Below are 22,057 nucleotides of genomic sequence, written 5' to 3'. Positions count from 1 at the left end.
CCCTTTGGCCCCCCCCCCCCCCCCCGTGTCCGTGTGACAGGGGCCTGAGTAGACAATACAAGGGTCTGATTCAGTATAAGGCAGCTTCATGGGTATCTTTGTATAAATCTGTCTGTTTATCTATCTCTCTGTGTGTGCATATTTCTACAAAACAAGCAGGAACACAGACTACATAGATACTGATGAATTTATATGTTTTTCTTGAAGGGGTAGGGACACAAAAGTTAACAATGTGGGGGTGAATACTGTCAGTCTTTAAGGTGCCACCAGAGACCTGTTTTATCTTGCTGCTACAGACATAACACGGCTGAATTTGCATTCTTAGGGATTAAACCTAAGACTTCTATCATCCATGAGATATAACACCATAGAGTCCACCTTCCAAAGCAGCCATTTTCTCCAGGTGAACTGATCTCTGTCACCTGGAGACAAGTTGTAATAGCAGAAGATCTCCAGGCGCACCTGGAGATTGGCAGCCCGATTGAGCTATGACCTCTATAGTTTTGAGTTTGGGAACCCAGGTTCAAATCCCTGCTTAACTATGGAATTCAGTGGGTGTCCTTAGACAGGTCCTTCTCTCTTTCACCCTGATTTACCTGATAGGGTAGTCGTAGGTGAGAGCTCCTTGGGAAAAGGGTAGGAAGCAAAGGTAACGAATACATGCTTCCAGCTCCTGACTCCTTGGGACATCCTGTGGAGTATGAAGGTGTTCCAGTTTGGTGTGGTGGTTAAGTGTGCGGTGTAGTGGGTAAGCGCGTGGACTTTAATCTGGGAGAACCGGGTTTTCTTGAAGGGGTAGGGACACAAAAGTTAACAATGTGGGGGTGAATACTGTCAGTCTTTAAGGTGCCACCAGAGACCTGTTTTATCTTGCTGCTACAGACATAACACGGCTGAATCAGGTTTGATTCCCCACTCCTCCACTAGCAGCTGCTGGATGACCTTGGGCAAGCCATAGTTCTGTCAGAGCTGTTCTCTCAAGGACAGTTCTGGAAAGAGCTCTCTCAGCCTCGCCTACCTCACAGGGTGTCTGTTGTGGGGAGGGGAAGGGAAAGGAGTTTGTAAGCCGCTCTGAGACGCCAAGTGAAGGATGGGGTATAAATCCAATCTCCTCCCCCCCCCTTCCTCCTCCTCCTTCAGCCAGCGTTCTGCTCTCTCATAGGTTTAAGAGGATAAATATTAGATTAAATTCTTTTCATCGGATCCAGCACCCTCCAAACAACAGGCTTTGCTTTTCTTCCTCTGATTCCGTTTGCCAAACTGGATAACCTGTACTTGCAGAACAAGGAATTGTGTTTTAGGTTTCTTTTTTACTGCCTGCTCTGTGGGCGGATAAAAGGCAGACTGCATAGGAAAGTGATTCCTTTGGGGGAGAACCAGTCTAAAAATGGCATTCTTACAAGTGGTTAGAAAATAAAGAGCTGCACCAGTCACAGGAGATTAAAAAAATAAGGCCAAGGCCGATGAAGCAAAATCAGGTAACAATGTTTTTTGTTACTCAGTTAAATTTCCAAAAATTCCCTATGCGTTTCACCAACAGGTTTTATCAGGGAAATCTGTTTGTCTTGCAGTAATTCTCAGTACAGCAAGACGAACAGATCCCCCTGATGAAGCCTGCTGGCGAAACACGTAGGGAATTTTTGGAAATTTAACTGAGTAATAAAATATATTTTAACCTGATCTTGCAACATCAGCCTTTGCCTCATATTTTATCTCCTATTTTTACAAGTGGGGACACCAGGGGTCATTGGGGGGGGGACGGGGGGGACGCCATCCCCCCGGGTGAGGTGCGGGAGGGCGGGGCCTGGAGCTCCCTGCTGGTGCCCGCTGGAGGTCGCCGCCGGCTGTGGGGAGGACACCCTTCCGGTGATGTCAGGGGGTGTGGCATATGCTAATGAGTTATGCTAATGAGTCCCCCTAGCTCTTTTTTAACGAAATGACCGCTGGGGGACACAGTGCAGAATGTCTGTGACAGCACATGACTCTTTGGAGTGCAGTGTTAGAACCGTACAGAATTACATTCCTCTGTGTTGAACTGTGTCGATAAATGGCCCAGTTTGCTGGCCCAGTTATATGACTTGATAGAGGAGACATAACCCAATGACTGTGCATAGCTGCCAAGGGACTTTTGTGTGGTATATGTGTTCTGTTAGAGGCCTGATATTTTTATTTTTTTTTAAGATTATTTCCGACCCCGATGGGTATAGTTTGAAAACTGAAAGTTTGAAAAGCATCATGACAAAATTTACTGAAGCCAAAAGCCTATTTCCTCCCCAACACTCATGATTCCTCTTTGGGGTTAATATTAGAGTGCTCCAGTTTGAGAATGCCAGTTTCGATATGAGAAGTTTGTAGAAATGCGATAGGCCCTCCGTTTGCGGCTTGGCATTGTTCCTCTGCTATGATAATAGATGCTGAGCTCATAATCGGGTTAATTTGATTGTTTAAGCTGAAAGATCATAACCGTCTAAATGCAGATATATGTTATGTGCAGATATTGGAAGATTCGTACTGTCATGGGAGTAGTCTGTGTCAAGTGAAGAAATAATTCAGTTGCCACGTTCTCCCCTCTGCTATTCTTGAGGGGAGATATAAGAAAATTCCTTATTCAGTCAGGTTTTGTGGATGTAATAGAAGAGAAATAGAAACGGTTGAGCACGTACTCTTACACTGTAAATTGTTAAATGACATTCGAGTGGAATTTATAGAAGCCCCCCTTAGGTTGGTAGTAGGCCAACCAGATAGAAACAAGGTACATTATCTCCTTGCTTCACGAGACCCAGATATCATTGAACTGACCGCTAAGTTTCTTCATGGTTTTATAAAACGGAAGAATGATTTTGAGCATATTAATGATTCTTAATTTATAATTTTAAAAAAACTTAAAAGTTTAGATTTCAATTTATTGTACGACTCAGCTATCTTATGTATGGTCAAATCTATCTTGTGACAACTTGAGGTATGTTATAGGCCTGACATATCCTTGGAATGGTTTACCACGATTATCTATTTTATAATCTCTACTGGATTGTATTATTACTGGGAAATGTTTATTTTAATATTGTATGCCAATAAAAGGTATTTGACTTTGAATTCAGTTGCCACTGTGATAATACAGCGGCGTCTGGACTGAGCCATTTCAGACCAGGGTTTTACATGATTGAGTTCTCCTCCATACAAAATTCTCCAGAGGAACCTGGCTGCTAGGGAAGAAGGTTCCAGTCTAGCCTCTGTCCAGCTGTGCCAGTTCTCTGTGTGTTGGGGATTTATTTTTTTAAACACGGAAGCTTTCAGTCATGTGATCCCCACTTTGTTGGCCAGTCCAAACGTAAGTTTACCACAGTGGAACCTAGGCCTGTCTCTCTAGGTGTCCTGCAGATTGGGACTGCCAACCTCCTGGTGGTACCTGGAGACCTCCCGCTATAGAGTTTCTCTCTAGACCTGTTGTGCTTCCTGGATCAGTAGGTTTTGAATCTGTATCTCTGTCTTCCCCCTCTGTGAATTGATCTGATAGTGTGTTATGCTGTTTGCTGAGAAACAGGCTGCTGGCTTATTTAGTCTTTGCCCATTATTTTCTCAAAGGCAGTGCACAGACTGGATGAGTTTTGGAAAGAGGTCAGTAAAACCCCGAAATGGGTCATTAAATGGCGGTGCGTATACTGCTGTGAAGACTAGAAGAGCTGCAGTTTGGCATTGAAACCACGGTTGTACTGGGGACATTTAGTGAACACAATCAATTAATTAACAATTGCCACAGAGTTATGAAAACTTTTATATGACCTATTGGGGGAGATTCTGTCACCATTGTAGCTGATAAACAATGCTAAACTGCTTATTCTTGACCAGAAATCTCCAAATGAAACGACCGAAACAATTTCTGAAATGTAGAATATGTTACACAAATGTATTCAATGTGCGTGTGTTTCAGTTTCAGCCTGTAAGAGCAGGGTAAGAAAAAAATGGGGTGTGTAGGAGGGAATTGGGGAGCCATGTTAATTCCATGCTGCTGGAATACCACACACACACATTCTTTTTCATGTGACATTTTGGCAGAAGCCCTATATCCGATTTTTGTAAATCCAGTATCATTTGGATTATAGAAACATGTTTTCTGTTAAAAATGATACGTGCAACACCTCAGATCAGACTTGTCAAACATACGGCCTGCGTGCCGGAACTGGCCCCTGCAGGACTCCTATCTGGCCTGCGAGCAAGTAGCTCCCTCCTGCTTCTTGCATCGCAGCTCACTTTTGCCCAGCTCTCTCCAAGTTCCTGCTTCCAAGGGAGACAAAGAAAGCCAAGCCTCCTTTCCTTGGATTGGCTGAGGGCTCCTCCTGCTCCTCCTCCTTTGAGAAGGAAGGGAGAGGGAGAGAAAGAGCCAGAGAAAGTATGAGAGAGAGAGGGAGAGAGTCCCCCATGGCACCTTTAAGACAAATGTTTTATTCCAGATACAAGCATTTGTGTGTGCACACACGTCTTCAGAGGAAGGGAGGAGGGAGGGACAGATTTTTTTTCAGAGAGAGCAGGAGAGAGAGAGACCTGTGGCACTTGGAGAGATCCCCCTTTCCAGTTCTAACAGATGTGGGGGAACTTAACATCACAGCTTGGAATCCTTATTAGTAGAACGCAGCAAGAGTCCAGTAGCACTTTAAAGACTAACACAATTTGTGGCAGGGCATGAGCTTTCATGAATCACTGCTCACTTCTTCAAATACAGCTCAAATGTGAGTCCATCTGTCCTTATATACCTCTCCCAGTTAAAAGCCTGGGTAAAAGGAAACATTTTGGCCTGGTGCCTAGAATGGTTAGTTAAGCTGGAACAGTCTTAAGGGGGAGCGCATTCGAAAAGCAAGGTGGCACCACTGAAAACATCCTATCTCTGGTTATCCCCCCCGCTCACCCCTAGAGGGGGTACAAAGAGCCAAGCTTGAGAAGAGGATTGTAACTGGGGGGCTAGACACAGACAGTCCTAAATAAATGGTTTCAATATTTTTCATGCAGGTGAGGATAATGAAGATTCAAACGTGCTGATCCTCAGCTATCCGCAGTACTGTCGCTACCGTTCCATGCTGAAACGCATTCAAGACAAACCAACTGCCATCCTAACAGACCAGTTCGTATTAGCCCTGGGGGGCATCGCCGTGATCAGCAAAAACCCACAGATCCTTTACTGTCGAGATACGTTTGATCACCCGACTCTTACTGAAAACGAAAGCATATGTGATGAGTTCGGTAAGTCACTGTTTTTTCTGGCCCTTGTTGCAAGTTCAGAACCGTTTTGTTGTTGAAATTGCTGCCGTAATGTATTCCCCCCCCCCCAAAGCGAAGGGCAATAAGATAATGTATAAATCTTTTCAAAGTAGCGGAGCTGTTTGCATTTGAAATTCTAAAAGCCAACACTCTTCCATCTGGCATCCAAGAGTGGAGGCTGTGTGTTTCTGGCCATTTACAATCCTGGTATTAAAACTCCTGTTCATCATAAGCAAAAATGTGTAATGGGAAATTTGTGTGTTCTGCTCGGTCAGCTGGTGTGAACTTAAAGAGGCATTTGTTGAGACGGTGAATGACTAACTGGCTTTCAAAGGTCATTCAACGTTTACAGACTGAAGATGACATCTTTGGTTTAGTTGTTCTTTTTGACCCACCACATCCCCTGGGGGCATGAACTTGGACATGGCAAGCCTTCCAAATAGTCAGTGTTTAGACGAAGGGCTGCCAACTCCAGGTTAGGAAATCCCTGAAAATCTGTGGGTAGAGCCTGGATGGTTGGGGTTTGGGAAGGAAAGGAACCTCATAACACCATAGAGGCCACCCTCCAAAGCAGCCATTTTCTACAGGGGAACTGATCTTTGCTGTCTGGAGAGCAGAGTAGTTCCGAGAGATCTCTGGGCCCCACCTGGAGGTTGGCCACCCTGTATAGATGTGATCCAGCTAAACTGAATTCCAGTAATGGCAACAACTGTGCATGTGGTCAGAGGGCTTCTTTGAAGCATCCGCTGCTTTTGTGCCTCTGGCCGAAGATGCAAGCTACTTGTCAGTTTATTGTATTTAAACTATAAAGCAGATAGCTTCTTTGGCATGTGGTAGAAATGTCCATGGAACCCTGCCTCTTCCACTATTAATTGTTCTCATGTGGTCTAGGGGTTACTTGAAAATACACCAGAAGTTTAGAACCACTAAACTTTAATAAACTTTCAGCTTTTCCTAAAAACAATAATTGTGACATCTCGGTCCTTCCAAATTGTAGTGTGTGCACGTGTGTGTCCTTTTGTTGTTGTGAAAGCCTCTCTACATTGCATGCATTACTTGTAGACTGCTCGCTCGAGAAGCTTTATTTAGCATACATTGACTCTGTCCGGTGTACCTTCTCTAAAAACCTTATATCCAAGAGGACACAGCAGAGTTCAGACGAAGTGTTGTTTGCCGTTTTGAAGCTGTTTACTTCACAAGAGTCCCAGATATTTGGCAGCAATAAACATGCATATGTTGTCTGAGGACTGCAACTTTACTGGAGATTTTGGAATGGTTAGATAGTAGAAGCTATGTTTTTGCAGTCCTAGTGAACAACTCCACTGTGATGCCCTTTCAAACTGATTTGGACACACTTGGGGCGCCACAGGTAGCAGCAAGCGCTCAGGGCCTTGCAGAATCCAGCCAAAGCAACGTGTGCAGAATTGAGCCCGTGGAGGTTTGCCAGTTTGATTGGACTGCTTTTTCCAGATTAACCAAAGTGCCTCCAGGGTATACACTTGAATGTGTTTCAAAGCACGTCTTCTGTATAAACGCTTGGTAACGCTTGTAATCGGAGAAAGGTAATTTCTATAATTGTTTACCTGTGCTGTGAAAAATCAAGATTTATTAGTCGTATCGCCAGGGGGATAAATACTGCTGCTGAGGGCAACCCTTACAGCATTTTCATACTGAAAGAATTTTGAAATTCATAAATCTTGTTAATATGGATCTTTTGTGGGTGGAGGGTAGTTCTTGTAGAATCATAGTATTGTTTTAAAAACATATTCAGTGAGGAAAACATACTGCTTCTTTTTCTTCCTGCAGTTCATGTATTTATTTTATCTATTTATATACAAGATTTACCCATGGCAACTGTCTGTGCATTTGAGATAGCTTATGATAAAAATATAAAATCATAAAATCCACCACATGTGCTCTGAGAAATTCAGGGAAATTAAGCACCATAGATTATTGTGTGTATATGTGTCTTTAAATCTCTGTTTTGATAACATTGTTCAGTACAGGTCGACAAGGATAATTGCATGCCTCAGTCACAATATGGGATATTCCAATACAGTATGAAAAGCAGCATGTCAACCGGTCAATCAAATGTAGCAAGAACTAGCTAACATACTTTATATCATAAAGTTACAGTGTTTTATATAACTTTTAAGAAGACTAAATCTATTATATGTGTATATCTTTGTGTGTGTGTATCCAGCGATACAGATCTAGAGCTCTCTCTATATCTCTGTATAGATCTCTCTCATATATATTGATATAGATATAAATAAAACCGCATTTGACTAATTTAGTTTTTATTTATTGGCACTCCTAATTGGAGATTTTAAATTGCGGTCTTTTCTCCTTTTTTGCACATTGATTTTATTTATTTATATTGTGAGCCACCTTAAGTTCCGCAAGATAGAAAGGTGGCTTAGAAATTAAATATATGGGGATGTGTAATGGTTTAGGAGCTGCGGTGGCTCAAGTGGTTAAGATGCTGAACTGCAGGCTATGGAAGGTCGGTAGTTCAGCAGTTCGAGACCGGGTTGCCGCATAATGGGGTGAGCTCCCGTCTCTAGTTCCAGCTCCTGCCAACCTAGCAGTTCGAAAGCAAGAAATTGCATGTAGATAAATAGGGACCACTTCGGTGGGAAGGTAACAGCGTTCCGTGCGCCTTGGTGTTTAGTCATGCCGGCCACATAACCACGGAAACATCCTCGGACAACGCTGGCTCTTCGGCTTTGAAACGCAGATGAGCACCGCAACCCTAGAGTCGGATTCGTCTGGCTTTCGAGCAAGGGAACCTTTACCTTTACCTTTTTACTGGAGCATACTTCAGGGGCTGGTTCATCCTTCCATAGCCACCTTGGGGAGAATGCAGGAGCTGCCTCTGTGGTAGCGATCTTGTTGACATGCCATTTGTGATCACCGGCACCTCGATACGGGGGTTGCGCATATGGTCACCATGATATGCCGGACTGTGGAGGACGGACTCTATGGCATTGCACCCTGCTGAGGTGCCTCCCCAAACTCCGCTCCCCCCAGGCTCCATCCCCCCAAAATCTCCCATGTATTTTCCAACCCAGACCTGGCAGCCCCACCTGCCACTGATACCCCTTTATCATCACCTATCAGTTTAAAGCAACACTTATCTAAACGTCGAACAATCCACAAATAAAAGCAGCAGCCGCCGCATTAAAAACTGCAACTATGAAAGCATTTGATAAACATCTGGGCACAAAGCAAAGGTAACTCACCCCAAATGCCTGGTTTTCACCTGGTGTCTAAAACAGAACGGGTATAAACCTATAAGGTAAATTAATATAAACACATTGGTTGGGTAGCTAATGTGACAATGACTTGGTCTATCTGAGCTGAGGTGATGACACATAACAATTATGAGGTAAAGCTTTGGCTCCCTGGCTGTTGTGAAAATACCTTTACTGTACTGCGGTGGCTCAAGTGGTTAAGACACTGAACTGCAGGCTGTGGAAGGTCAGTAGTTCAGCAGTTCGAGACCCGAGTGTGCCGCATGACGGAGTGAGCTCCCGTCTCTAGTTCCAGCTCCTGCCAACCTAGCAGTTCGAAAGCAAGAAATTGCAAGTAGATAAATAGGTACCACTTCGGTGGGAAGGTAACAGCGTTCCCTGCGCCTTGGTGTTTAGTCATGCCGGCCACATGACCACGGAAACGTCTTCGGACAGCGCTGGCTCTTCGGCTTTGAAACGGAGATGAGCACCGCAACCCTAGAGTCGGATTCGACTGGCTTTCGAGCAAGGGAACCTTTACCTTTAAGGGGGCTGCGGTGGCTCAGAGGTTAAGATGCTGAGCTGCAGAGCGGAAGGTCTGTAGCTTGGCAGTTCGAGACCCGAGTGCTGCCTGATGGAGTGAGCTCCCATCTCTGACTCGAGCTCCTGCCAGACTAGCAGTTCGAAAGCAAGAAATTGCAAGTAGATAAATAGGTACTGCTTTGGTGGGAAGGTAACAGCATTGGCGATGTTGCATGTACACTCTGGTTTTGGGGCAGACACTCTGGTTTTGAAGCGAAAAACCCATAGAGTTTTTGCCCCAAAACCAGTGTCACATACAGTGTTCCCCCTAAGCTGAGTTAGTGTGAGCTAGCTCACAGTTTTTTAGCCTCCAGATCACAGATTTTTGTCTTAGCTCAGGAAGGATGGCTCCAGAGCAAGCTAATTTATGCAGCAGCCAAATCCCTCACTCACAACTTTAATGCCAGTAGGTCACAAAGTAGAATTTTTGCTCACAAGACTCCACCGCTTAGAGGGAGCATTGGTCACATGTGACGTCGCCAACATAATGATGTCACTTCTGAGTGACCTCATTGCGTCAGGATATCACCTGATGATGTCCTGCCCACCCCTGGAATGACCCCCAAATCCCCTTGTCTGGCAACCGTATTGAATATTGAGTAGTGTGTTAATCATCAGTAATGTTAAGTTGCAAATGGGCTTTCTTATACAGTCTGTTTGATGACTTCCTGCTTTGAATTTTGACATAGTTTGGCTCTTCAAGTATAAAAAGATTGCTGATCTAGATAATGATCAAAACAAGATTCAGTGGCACAGATCTGTCTGTTACATTTGTATCCCAGCTTTCTTCCTTGGGAGCTCATGGCAGTATACATTGCTTTCTGTTTTGTCCTCATAACCATGGTAGCCTGATCTCATCTGATCTGGTAATCTAAGCAGGGTCAGCCGTGGTTATTACTTGAATGGGAGACTACCAGGGAAGTCTAGGGTTGCTGTGCAGAGGCAAACAATTGCAATTTCCTCTGAATTTCTCTTGCCTTGGAAACCCTACAGGGTTGTCATAAGTCAGCTATGACTTGACGGCACTTTACATACACAAGGTCACCCAGGGTGCTTTGCAGCTGAACAGGAACTGGGACCTGTTCTCTTTGGTCCTAGTCTAACCTTCTAATAGGGTTGCCAGGTCCCCTCATTGCCCTGTTGGGGGGATTTGAGGGGCATCCCGGGATGTCCTTGACATGATGACGTCACCTGGAAGTGATATCATCATATCGGCAACATTGGGGCAACACTCTGGTTTTGGGGGCAAAACTCTATGAGAAAACCAGCTTCAAACCGTAGAGTTTTGCCTTCAAACCAGAGTGTTGCTGTGTGACGTCTCCGACGTCATCACATCACTTCTGGGTGATGTCATTGTGTTGGGGATGTCTTGTGGTGACATTGCTGTTTGGTGGTAGGGTTTCCCCTGCCAGCCAGCTGGCCGGCGGCAGGCAGGAGCCCTGAAAACTGGGGGAACCTCCACTGGGACCTGGGGACTAGCAACCCTACCTCCTAAGCACATTACCCTACTATCTCAAATACAAACATCCAAATAATCACCCACCCACCATTAAGCCGAAAAGGCCAGTGATAGAAGAAGGTCCTACAGTAGCCTAGCTCTGCATACCCTATGTTTGGCTGAAGAGTTTCTACATTTCCTTCTAAAGCAACTTAAAGATAAAGGTAAAGGTTTCCCTTGCTCGAAAGCCAGTCGAATCCGACTCTAGGGTTGCGGTGCTCATCTCCGTTTCAAAGCCGAAGAGCCAGCGCTCTCCGAAGACGTTTTCCGTGGTCATGTGGCCGGCATGACTAAACACTGAGGCGCACAGAACGCTGTTACCTTCCCACGGAAGTGGTACCTATTTATCTACTTGCAGTGTCTTGCTTTCGAACTGCTAGGTTGGCAAGAGCTGGAACTAGAGACAGGAGCTCACCCCATCTTGCGGCACCCGGGTCTTGAACTGCTGAACTACTGACCTTCCACAGCCTGCAGTTCAGCGTCTTAACCACTTGAGCCACCGCAGCTCCTAAAGCAACTTATTCTGGTGCAAATAAATGTTCATGCTTACAATCTCCCAGAGCTATAGCTGTGAAGGTGCCACTCCTTCCACAGATACCTTGGTTCCCATAATGAGGGAACTGGGGTTCTTGGACCTTACTTGGGTCTTCTTTACTCATAGCCATGGCATCGTGAGAGCTGTAGGGCTGCCGTGTATGTGTTCATGATGCAGTTATAAGTGAGATGGTCCCCACATGATTGGCACACTGTCCTGGCCAAATGCTAACTAACTTGGGTAAATAGGATTATTTATTTATTTATTTGGATTTGTATCCCACCCTCCCCGAAAGCTCAGGGCAGCTAACAGAGGCATAAATGCCAGATTATAACAATAAAAACAGTATAAAATACAATAATACACATACTACAGTTAAATAAAATTCTTAAAATAAATTATCGGTGCTCCAATACTCCGAATCGTGAAACCAAGATGGTGTTCTAAGATGTTATATCTGAACAACCACAGCAATGTATGTCCCCAGAACCCTGTGGTCTACTAGGGACGTCCCGCTCCCTCCGATGATACCCGCACCAGCGGTGGTGATGTGCGGTGGTGGGAAGGTGTTGATGGAATCAGCCTCCATCTCCATGGTTCTGGTATTCCCACATAACCCACATCCATGTAGCACAATGGGGAAGGAGCTCTGACACCGCTGCACTTTGGGTGTGCATTTTAGAGTGCTTATAATGGGAAGACGCATTCTGTAACAGCTCTTGGCCCCAAGCCATCCAGGACTTTGATAGTCAACACCAGCACGTTGAATTGGAAGTACCGACAAAGTCATGTGTTAGTGCTGATGCTGCAGAATTCATTCAATGCATTTCTGCCTCCTCACACCTGCCCCTGTTCAGTAACAAAGAGTTGCTTTATGCCTTACTGATGCAGCAAGGCTGGTGCTTTTTGACGGATGGATCCCACTTTACAGGGCCGTGTTTGAACAGTTGGGGTCGTGTGGGGTGGGCAGCAGTGTTCCCTCTAAGCTGAGTGAGTGTGAGCTAGCTCACAGTTTTTTAGCCTCCGGCTCACACATTTTTGTCTTAGCTCAGGAAGGATGGCTCCAGAGCAAACTAATTTATGCAGCAGCCAAATTGCTCGCTCACAACTTTAATGCCAGTAGCTCACAAAGTAGCATTTTTGCTCACAAGACTCCACAGCTTAGAGGGAGCACTGGTGGGCAGGTTACACGGGAAGTTGCCATGTTCTTAAGAAAGCACAGCTAGCTTCAGCCATCCCCAGTGATTCTGTTATGGAAACATTGTTGGAGTGGTATGGGATCAGGCCATGACAACCTCATCAATAAATTGATATGTTCAGAGCTAAGACCAGGGATGGACTGAAGGCAGATTGACATTTAGACAGTCAACTTGGCGGGTCACATAGGAATATAGAGCTCACTACCCACAGGAGTTTTGACTTTTCAGACCTCTGTGAAATATAGTTGCCCACCACTGCTACACTAAGATAAGGCAGTTAGTATGGGATATTTTTAAGTGACTGGTAATTAACTCTTCAGGGAGCTGCGGTGGCTCAAGTGGTTAAGACGCTGAACTGCAGGCTGTGGAAGGTCAGTAGTTCAGCGGTTCAAGACCCGGGTGCCGCAAGACAGGGTGAGCTCCTGTCTCTAGCTCCAGCTCCTGCCAACCTAGCAGTTCGAAAGCAAGAAATTGCAAGTAGATAAATAGGTACCACTTCGGTGGGAAGGTAACAGCGTTCCGTGCGCCTTGGTGTTTAGTCATGCCGGCCACATGACCACGGAAACGTCTTCGGACAGCGCTGGCTCTTCGGCTTTGAAACGGAGATGAGCACCGCAACCCTAGAGTCGGATTCGACTGGCTTTCGAGCAAGGGAACCTTTACCTTTACCTAATTAACTCTTCTGCTTCCAGTGTGGTTTCCAGTTGCATTTATTTCCTGCTAAGTATCCAGCCACTAACCTCCTGTAAATAATCATGCTTTTGCCAGTACCAAGTGTTTACGTTTCCTAAATGAAACATTTACCAGGTTACTGTAATGCATGGCAGTGTATTTTCATGGCCAAAGATGTACACACGTTTCCTCCAATGGTAAGCGGGCCACACCTATATTTAACAACCCAGAGAGTTTAATTATCACTACAGTTTATGTCACGCTGGCATCAACTACCGATAAAAGGATCATAGTCACAGCTTCTACATCTGGTTATCACCATTAGTCCTGTTAACAATGTAATGATTGTTATCACCAGTCATTTTAATGTTAATTGCTGTGTGTCAGAGGGTTTGCCATTGTGGCGCTGAACACCAGAGCCTGCACGGTGTAGTCCGTGGTTAGTGTGTCAGACTAAGATCTGAGAGAGCCAGGTCTGAATCCCTACTCTGCCATAGGTGGCCTTGGGCCAGGCATTCTTGCTCACCCTCACCCGCCTCACAGTGTCGTTGTTGTGAGGATGAAAAGGAAGAGACGGGAATGATGTTATAAGCTGCTTTGGATCCCCTTAGAGGGGAAAAATGGGGTGTAAATAAACACAAGCAGGGAACAAAAATGAATACTAGCTAGAGTTGCCAGGCTCCAGGTGGCACCTGGAGATCTCCCACTATTACAGTTGATCTCCCCTGGAGAAAATGGCTGCTTTGGAGGACGGACTCTATGGCATTGCACCCTGCTGAGGTGCCTCCCCAAACTCCGCTCCCCCCAGGCTCCATCCCCCCCAAATCTCCCTTGTATTTTCCAACCCAGACCTGGCAGCCCCACCTACCACTGATACCCCTTTATCATCACCTATCAGTTTAAAGCAACACTTATCTAAACGTCGAACAAATAAAAGCAGCCGCCGCTGCATTAAAAACTGCAACTATGAAAGCATTTGATAAACATCTGGGCACAAAAGCAAAGGTAACTCACCCCAAATGCCTGGTTTTCACCTGGTGTCTAAAACAGAACGGGTATAAACCTATAAGGTAAATCAATATTAACACATTGGTTGGGTAGCTAATGTGACAATGACTTGGTCTATCTGAGCTGAGATGATGACACATAACAGCTATGAAGTAAAGCTTTGGCTCCCTGACTGTTGTGAAAATACCTTTGCTGTACTGGAGCATACTTCAGGGGCTGGCTCATCCTTCCATAGCCACCTTGGGGAGAATGCAGGAGCTGCCTCTGTGGTAGCGATCTTGTTGACATGCCATTTGTGATCACCGGCACCTCGATACGGGGGTTGCGCATATGGTCACCATCAGGGCTATTTTGGGGCAGGAACGCACAGGAACGGAGTTCTGGCTGGCTTCCAAGTTGGCCACGCCTCTCAGGAACTCATTAGCATAATAGGCCACACCCAACAGCAGAAACTCATTAGGATTGGCTACATTAGAGGTGTGTGGGCTAACATGCAAAGGAGTTCCTGCTACAAAAAAGCCCTGGGTTTTGACAGCAAACAAGGTAAGCAGAATAAGAAGCAAAAGGTGGGTGTGGCTGGATGACCACACTTCTGGTAACATGGGGGTGTGGCCTAATATGCCAATGAGCTGTGCTGTCATGGGTGTGGCCTAATATGCTAATGAGTTCCTGCTGGGCTTTATCTGCAAAAAGAGCCCTGATCACCATGATATGCCCGACTGTGGCAACTCGGGTGTGTGTGTGTGTGAGACTACCATGCAGATTTCAGGCTCCACATACACTGTCTCCACAGAGACATGCCATTTCTCACAAATGCTGCCTCTGTGTGGGTGTCGCCCACTACTTTCTTCTGAGGTGCTTATTTAAGGGCTGCTGTTAAGTGTGAATCACCCTGGATCTTGAGGGAGTGATGTAGACATATCCCATATCTCTGTCCATTTCAATTTTAGGATTTGGGGCTGCGGTCTTTTAATTTCGAGAGACCCTGTTTATGTTCAGGGGGCGATTCTGCAAGTGGTTTCTTGTTATTGTGGCCAGCGCTCAGTAGTTGTCATGGCATTCCTTTGACCTAATAGCAATGAAATGAGTTAATTACCATGTGAAACGTCGGAGAATATCTCTGAACCTGAATTACATGTAGTTAAAGATTTGATTAAATTTCCTGTATGTACCTTGTTGTTTTTAAACAGAATATAAAACAAAAAGGCCCCTCTCTCCTGGGTAGGCCTTAGGAAGATGAATGAGCTAAGAAGAGCTTTGTGGCTCACACTTGTGGCATACTAAAGACTGCAAGGTCTGCTAAGTAACTTAGTAGAATATAGCAGATCTAGTCTTCCATATATAATTCTGACTGTTTATTACCGATTGTACCGTGTCAGTCTCCATGCATTGATGGCAATCTGCTGATAAAGCTGTGTTTTATCCTTTTTCACCCCCACTGACAGGACGGTAAAATGTAGTACATTGGGTTACGCAAACAGTTTACACTGATACCACGTAGATTGATGCTGCATGTATAAAGTGATGACAGGTAAATCTAAACACAGCCATGGTGGTACAGTAGATAAATGGATTACTTGAAGGTACTGTTGTTTATCAATCAGATGTGTGGTAGGGGAGGGGGACATGTGAGGGAAATGTTCCCATCATGTAAAAATAGTCTAGATGTCTTTAACCTCAGGGAATCTTAGATATGATAAAATATAGTTTAAAAATGGTTTAAGGAAAAGATGTCCTCAGAGGTTTGGGCAACTTACAGGCCATGCTCAAAAGATGTGTTTATCAGGAACCGGGTGAAGTACTAGGGGTAAGAAATACCTGAAACATATATTTTCTATGCAGTTTACATATAAAACATAACCCAGAGGTCCATGAGGTAAATATTCTGACATCAGATTAGTTGGTCAGACGTGTTGGTCTGAAGCAGTGGAACAAATTCAGAGTCCAGTGGCATCTTTAAGACCAACAAAGGTTTATTCAAGGTATGAGTTTTTGTGTGCATGCACACTTTTTCAAATACACTGGAATGGCAGGTAAGGTTCAAACTTAGAGCCAGAGAATGAACAGCAAATTACCATGTAACGTGGTGATGTTCAAGATATGTAAAGTGAAAATGAAATAATAATTTAGTTTTGTTCAACAAAATAACAAGTTAAGGTTATAAGGTCAACAGTTGTAAAGCAATAAATATGTCAGAATAGCAGATAAATGTCCAAAGGTGTCTTTTCTTATCGTATCGTGGAAAACAGCTGTGGATGTGCATGCGCAACATTGTTCGGTCTTGGGCCAGTAAATTCTGCAATCTGTGGTCTCCTTAGATGCTGCCAGCACCCTCCTCCAGGTAGGCCTGAGCTTGCTAATCTCCCATAGGTTTGATGCATAGAGACCATGATGAAGATAAACAGGTTGTCTACCTGTAACTGATGATCTTCGAGTGGTCATCTATGCGTTCACACCACCCACCCTCCTTCACCACTGCTGTCAGCCCTCGGGGGGGGTTTCTCCTTTGGAGTTGGCAGTGGTCAGAAGGAACTGGTGGGATACTGGGGCCCTGCCCTCTGGGCATGCATGGTTGGAGTCCCTGCGCATGCTCGGGGACGGGGCTCTGGATCCTTTTGAGCTTGATAGAAGTTTCCCGAATCGGAGTCGGCGCAGGGCCCTAACCCATAGGTGTGAATGCATAGATGACCACTCGAAGATCATCAGTTACAGGTAGGCAACCTGCTTTTATTTAGTTTTCACTTTGCATATCCTGAACATCATCATTTTACGTGTTAATCTGCTGTTCATTCTCTGGCTCTAAGTTTGAACCGTACCTGCCATTCCAATGTATTTGAAAAAGTGTGCCTGCACACGAAAGCTCATACCTTGAATAAACCTTTGTTGGTTTTAAAGATGCCACTGGACTCTGAATTTGTTCTTCTGACATAAGAAGAAGAAGAAGAAGAAGAGATTGGATTTATACCCCGCCCTTCACTACCCAAGGGAGTCTCAGAGTGGTTTACAAACTCCTTTCCCTTCCCCTTCCCACAACAGACACCCTGTGAGGTAGGTGGGGCTCAGAGAGCTCTGACAGAAACGGCTCTTTTTCAAGAACAGCTGTGCCAGAACTATGGCTTGCCCAAGGTCATCCAGCCAGGTGCAAGTGGAGGAGTGGGGAATCAAACTCCCACTTAACCACTACACCAAATTATGATAAAACTAAGAGCTGAGACTGAAATGAGAAGTTAGTGGGGAGTGCATTTATTTATATGCTGCTTTCTCATACAAGTGTCCTAAAAGCAGGGTTTCCTAATATAATTATATTAAAACATCACAAAACAAAAGAAACTAGTACTTGGATGGGAGATCACCAAGGAAGCCCTTGGTCATGATGTGGAGCCAGGCAGTGGCAAACCATCTCTGTATGTCTCGTTACTTGAAAAGTCCTAAGGGGGCACCATTTATTTATTATTTATTATTCGTATTTATACCCCGCCCTCCCAGCGAACCGGCTCAAGGAGGGCAACTTGACAGCACATTCCACCACCACGGCACTCACACCAACACCAGTTTAGGAATGACCATGTTCAGCCCCAAGAGATAAACGCTATACTAATGCAGTGCTCCTTATGCAAATTAGCTGTGGACCTCTGGAAGATGATAGAGCTCCCATTTATTTTATTTTTTATACAATCTGAGGGAAATTATCAAGAAAATCTATTGGTATTTCCAGTCTAAGCCTTGGATACTGACCTAGTTGCAAACCAGTAGTTAGAGAAAGACTGGTACATGGATGTGTTTGTAAAATTCTGCCTTTTAAAAGATGATCTGATACAATAAAGCCCACAGTTATTTAAAAAATCTCTGTGATGAAGGGGCCTGAAGTGTTTTATGCATTTTGTTGTTTATTAAAAAGTACTAGAAGCATTCTGTGAATTGTAGCGCCTGTTTGACAGAGACAGTTCGAAATAAAATGAGGTCCCCAAAACATCTTGACAAAGAAACCATTCACCACAGCGTATGAACTGCTATACTCGCTCGAAGGCTTTAAGACAGAGAAATGTTTTTCCATCAAGCCTTCTCTCAGTTTTCTTATTATGCATTTTAAACAAGAACATGTTGTTCCTCTATGAGTTTTTTCTCCCTCTCTGTTTTGATCTGTGAAAAAAAAACCACAGAGCAAGAATTTAAGGAAAAAAGAGGAGGGGAAATTGTTTCTTAATATTTTCCCCTAAAAAGGTAAGGCTAGGAGTTATCACAAATTGCAAAGCGTAGGCAGATGAGGATGGTCAGTTCTCACTGACGCATATCAGACAGATTTGACTGCACCAGTTCAAACATAGTCACCTGCCTATGATTGCTACTAAAAAGAACTTGCCTGTGTGAGTAATCTATGCACAGCAACTAACACTTGGACTCCTTTCCCCATGTGCTGGTCTAAGCGCATGCAGTGTTACCACACTAATGCCACCCCATTACATCATATAAACTTAGAGTGAACTCTAGACGACACCCGATACACTCCTGAAGACACATTTTAGGGGGAAGTTGGAAGTGGTAAACTTATCTGCCATTACTGATTCCGCTCACCAAGAAATCTCTAATAAGTACCCCAAGGAAGATCTCCCTAGAAATCATTTAGAAAACCATCAGAACTGACGGCCTCTTGCGTCTCATCTATAGTTTAGTCTGTCAGTGACCCCTGAAGTTATTCATACACTTTGTTTATGGAAGACCCCCTGAACCACGTATCTCATTGGAATGTTGTGTTTTCTTAGAACAACTGCCCCATGGATGTTCAAAATTAGTATCATCCCTACTTTTCTCTCCTACCATTGTCTGAAAATATTAGAGATCTATCTTACTGGCTTGTTGTAGGGATTAGTGAAATAAGGACTGAGATCCAAATTTAAAATGTTGTATAAAATTGTAGGTCCGCAAGTGTTCCCAAATGTTTAATAGAAACCAGCTCTTTCCCAGAGATCCAGAAGGCAGGCCTGTATTACTACCAACTTCACCCCTTTACATAAAAGGCCACAAACAGAAGATCAAAGGGGCCTGGTTCTTCATCATGATCCCATTTTATTTGCATTCACGCATGACTAGACTCCATCCATGCACTCATTTCCTTTCAAACACCCACATCGGCTAAGATGGTAAAATATCCTTTGAAAAGATTGCTTTTTTTCTGGGCAAGCGAGTAATTTCTCTTAAACAGAAAAGTGTTAGTAAAGAAATTTTACAAGCTGGTTATGATTCAGTCTTTGGTTAATATTCTTGAGTAAGCTTTTGAAAACGCACGTACTTTACTGCCCAATAAGGGAAATGAAAAATGTAAGGGTCATTAATTTCCAGTAGATGCTTCACGGGGTTAAGCTGTAAGGGGAACTACTTATGACTCGGCTGCAGAGGGGGGGCAGGCAGGTAGGAAACTAAGTCATTGTCTGATGCCCTATGTCTGGGGTGCCTAGATTTTTACAAATAATTAAAAATAGGGCCAGTCCCTGCAAGCCACGGCGTTGCTTGATTTCTTGCTATTCAGTGCCTGATAACTTGTAGGGGAACGTGAGCGTTGAAAATTGTGTCTGAGTGACAGAAGTAGATGCAGGTGTTTTGTCTGTGGAGTGTGATGTGCAGTGTCTCACTTACATGTGCCTTTTGCTGATTGATCCTGCAGTCCTCAAGGGACTGGGCGTGCACATGTGGAACAATACCACAGCTGTCTTAGAGAACTGGCACTGTTAAAGGCTAACCAAATTTTATTCCAGTATAAGTGTGCGTGGGCTACAGCTCACTTTGTCAAATGCACCTCGTCAATAAAGCTTATGCTAAAATAATTTTTTAAAAATCTCATTAGATGTTTAAGGTGCCTCTAGACCCTTGTTTACACTTGCTGCCACAGACAAGGATGGCATTGACACAACGTTGGGTGTTGCGCTGTTGTTATGCTGTAGCAGTCATTCCACTGTGTGAACAAGACAATGCAACGGTAGTACAACATTCAACAGTGTGTGGATGTGTGCGGCGGCGGCCTAACATGGCTACCTTTCTGGAATTTTGTGGACCAGCTTTCACCTGTATTCTCCTCTCTCACACACATACACTGGAGTTTTGTGTTAATGGACCGGTGCATAGTAGCAGTGACGCTACACAGCCCGTGATTGGTGTGCCGACATCCGCCCTCTTCCAGAAACGTTGTTGCTGCTGGGTAGCCCTGCCTCATGCGCTTCCTGATTTAACAGGCTGAAATTATTCCTAGACTGTTGGCACTATTTCTGGAGCAGCAATTCCAGACAATGCAGGCACAACTCTAGATTCCAGGGTGAGCTCTTGTTTGCAATTTTATGCACATGTTTTGGTTTTTGTAATTTGTTGGATGCTGTCTCTGTTTTATAATTATTTGCATGTACAGGTACACACACAGAGTCGTGTACACACAAAGTGGTATTTATTTATTTAATTGGATTTCTGGCCTGCCCTTCCCTGCACAGCAGGGCTCAGGGTGGGTTACAACATCAAATGCATACAGTAAGTTAAAACCATTTAAAACAATCTGAAATATTAAAATCTATACAGCGTGATGTAATGCACAAGATGGCAGTCAAAGACAGTTAATGGGCACCCCCAGAGAACCTTCAGTATGTATGCCCATAGATGTAACTAGATGTTGGGCCAATGGTAGAAAGCAACGAGCAGGTAGCGCCACATAAATAGTGCAACATGGGGGTAGGGGAGGCCAATGGAGTTGGATTTCTGCTGCCTCAACCATAAGTCTGGCAGAACACCTCCATTTTACAGGCCCTGCAGAATTGCAACAAATTGTGCAGGGCCCTGATCTGGCTCTGGTCGAGGCTAAGCTGATCGCCTTTGGGCCAGGGACCACCAGCAGATGTTGGTCTGTGGAGTGTAAAGCTCTCCAGGGGACATATGGGGAGAGAGACGGTCCTGTAGATATGTTGGTCCCAGACAGCACAGGGCTTTAAAGGTTAATACCATAACCTTGAACTTGATCCAGTATACAACTGGAAGCCAATGGAGCTGGTGGAGCACCAGTTGTATGTGCGCTCTTAAAGATGTCCCAGTAAGGACACATGCCACTGCATTTTGGACCAGCTGAAGTTTTCAGGTCAATTTATGTTTTGTGTATTGGTTAGATGTATCAGAAGGGAAGAAGAAGAGATTGGATTTATACCCCGCCCTTCACTCGGAGTCTCAGAGCTGCTTACAAACTCCTTTCCCTTCCCCTCCTCCACAACAGACACCCTGTGAGGTAGGTGGGGCTGGGAGACCCCTTTCAAGATCTGCCCTTTCAAGGACAGCCCTATATCTAAACTAATAAAATTCTATTAAAGAAAAAAAAAGGACAGCTGTGCCAGAACTATGGCTTGCTCAAGGTCATCCAGCCAGGGGCAAGTGGAGGAGTGGGGAATCAAACCCATTTCTCCCAGATTAGAGTCCACGCACTTAACCACTACACCAAACTGGCTCAGTAAGTAATGGTGGGGAATATCTGCTACAGTTGTTGGCATATGAAATTGCTGAGTGAGGCCAGTATCATTACTGTGCAGATGGCACTTGGTTTTACTTCCCGTTTTCACTATAATCAGGTGAGATAGCCGGCATTTTGGAACATTCATTGCCTAGAAGTAGTTATGGAAGCGATTAGGGCCAACAAACTGAAGCCCAGTCTAGATAAAATGGACTTGCTGTTGGTGAATATACCTGTTGGGCATTGAGGAGCCACCTTGTTCTGAATGGTGCTACAAGCTCCTTCAAGAAGCAGGTTCACCACTTGGGAGTCCGTTTAGTCCTGGTCTTCTCTGTTCTGTATAATGCTTTTCACTAGCTTTGTGGCTGATGTGCCAGCTTGTAGCCCTTTCTAGAGAGGCAGGATCTGGCCATGGTTATCCATGCCCTTATCATACCCAAGTTAGACTGCTGCAGTCTGCATTACCTGGGTCTGCCCTTGACAGTTCAGAAATTTCAAATGGTATAGAAGGTGGCAGCTAGAATGCTAACGGGCAGTATCTATCGGGGGCACATCTTGCTGGTGTTAAGACAACCACGCTGGATACCTGTTTGATTCCAGGCTTAA

General features: G+C 44.6%; 1 protein-coding gene across 1 annotated transcript in view; it reads left to right on the top strand.

Annotated features, from left to right (window-relative positions):
• Positions 1-22,057, top strand: part of ARID5B (AT-rich interaction domain 5B) — a 261,009-nt gene that overhangs the window by 119,875 nt on the left and 119,077 nt on the right. Inside the window, exon 4 of the mRNA XM_015410813.1 lies at positions 5,002-5,232. Within this exon, the coding sequence (XP_015266299.1) occupies positions 5,002-5,232 (231 nt within the window). The remainder of the gene's footprint in view (positions 1-5,001; positions 5,233-22,057) is intronic.

Source organism: Gekko japonicus, unplaced genomic scaffold (assembly GCF_001447785.1).
Source record: "Gekko japonicus isolate JY-2015 unplaced genomic scaffold, Gekko_japonicus_V1.1 scaffold42, whole genome shotgun sequence".
In the NCBI taxonomy this organism is placed as follows: domain Eukaryota; kingdom Metazoa; phylum Chordata; class Lepidosauria; order Squamata; family Gekkonidae; genus Gekko; species Gekko japonicus.
The sequence above is the reverse complement of the archived record's forward strand: the minus strand, read 5'-3'. Positions and strand labels throughout refer to the sequence as shown.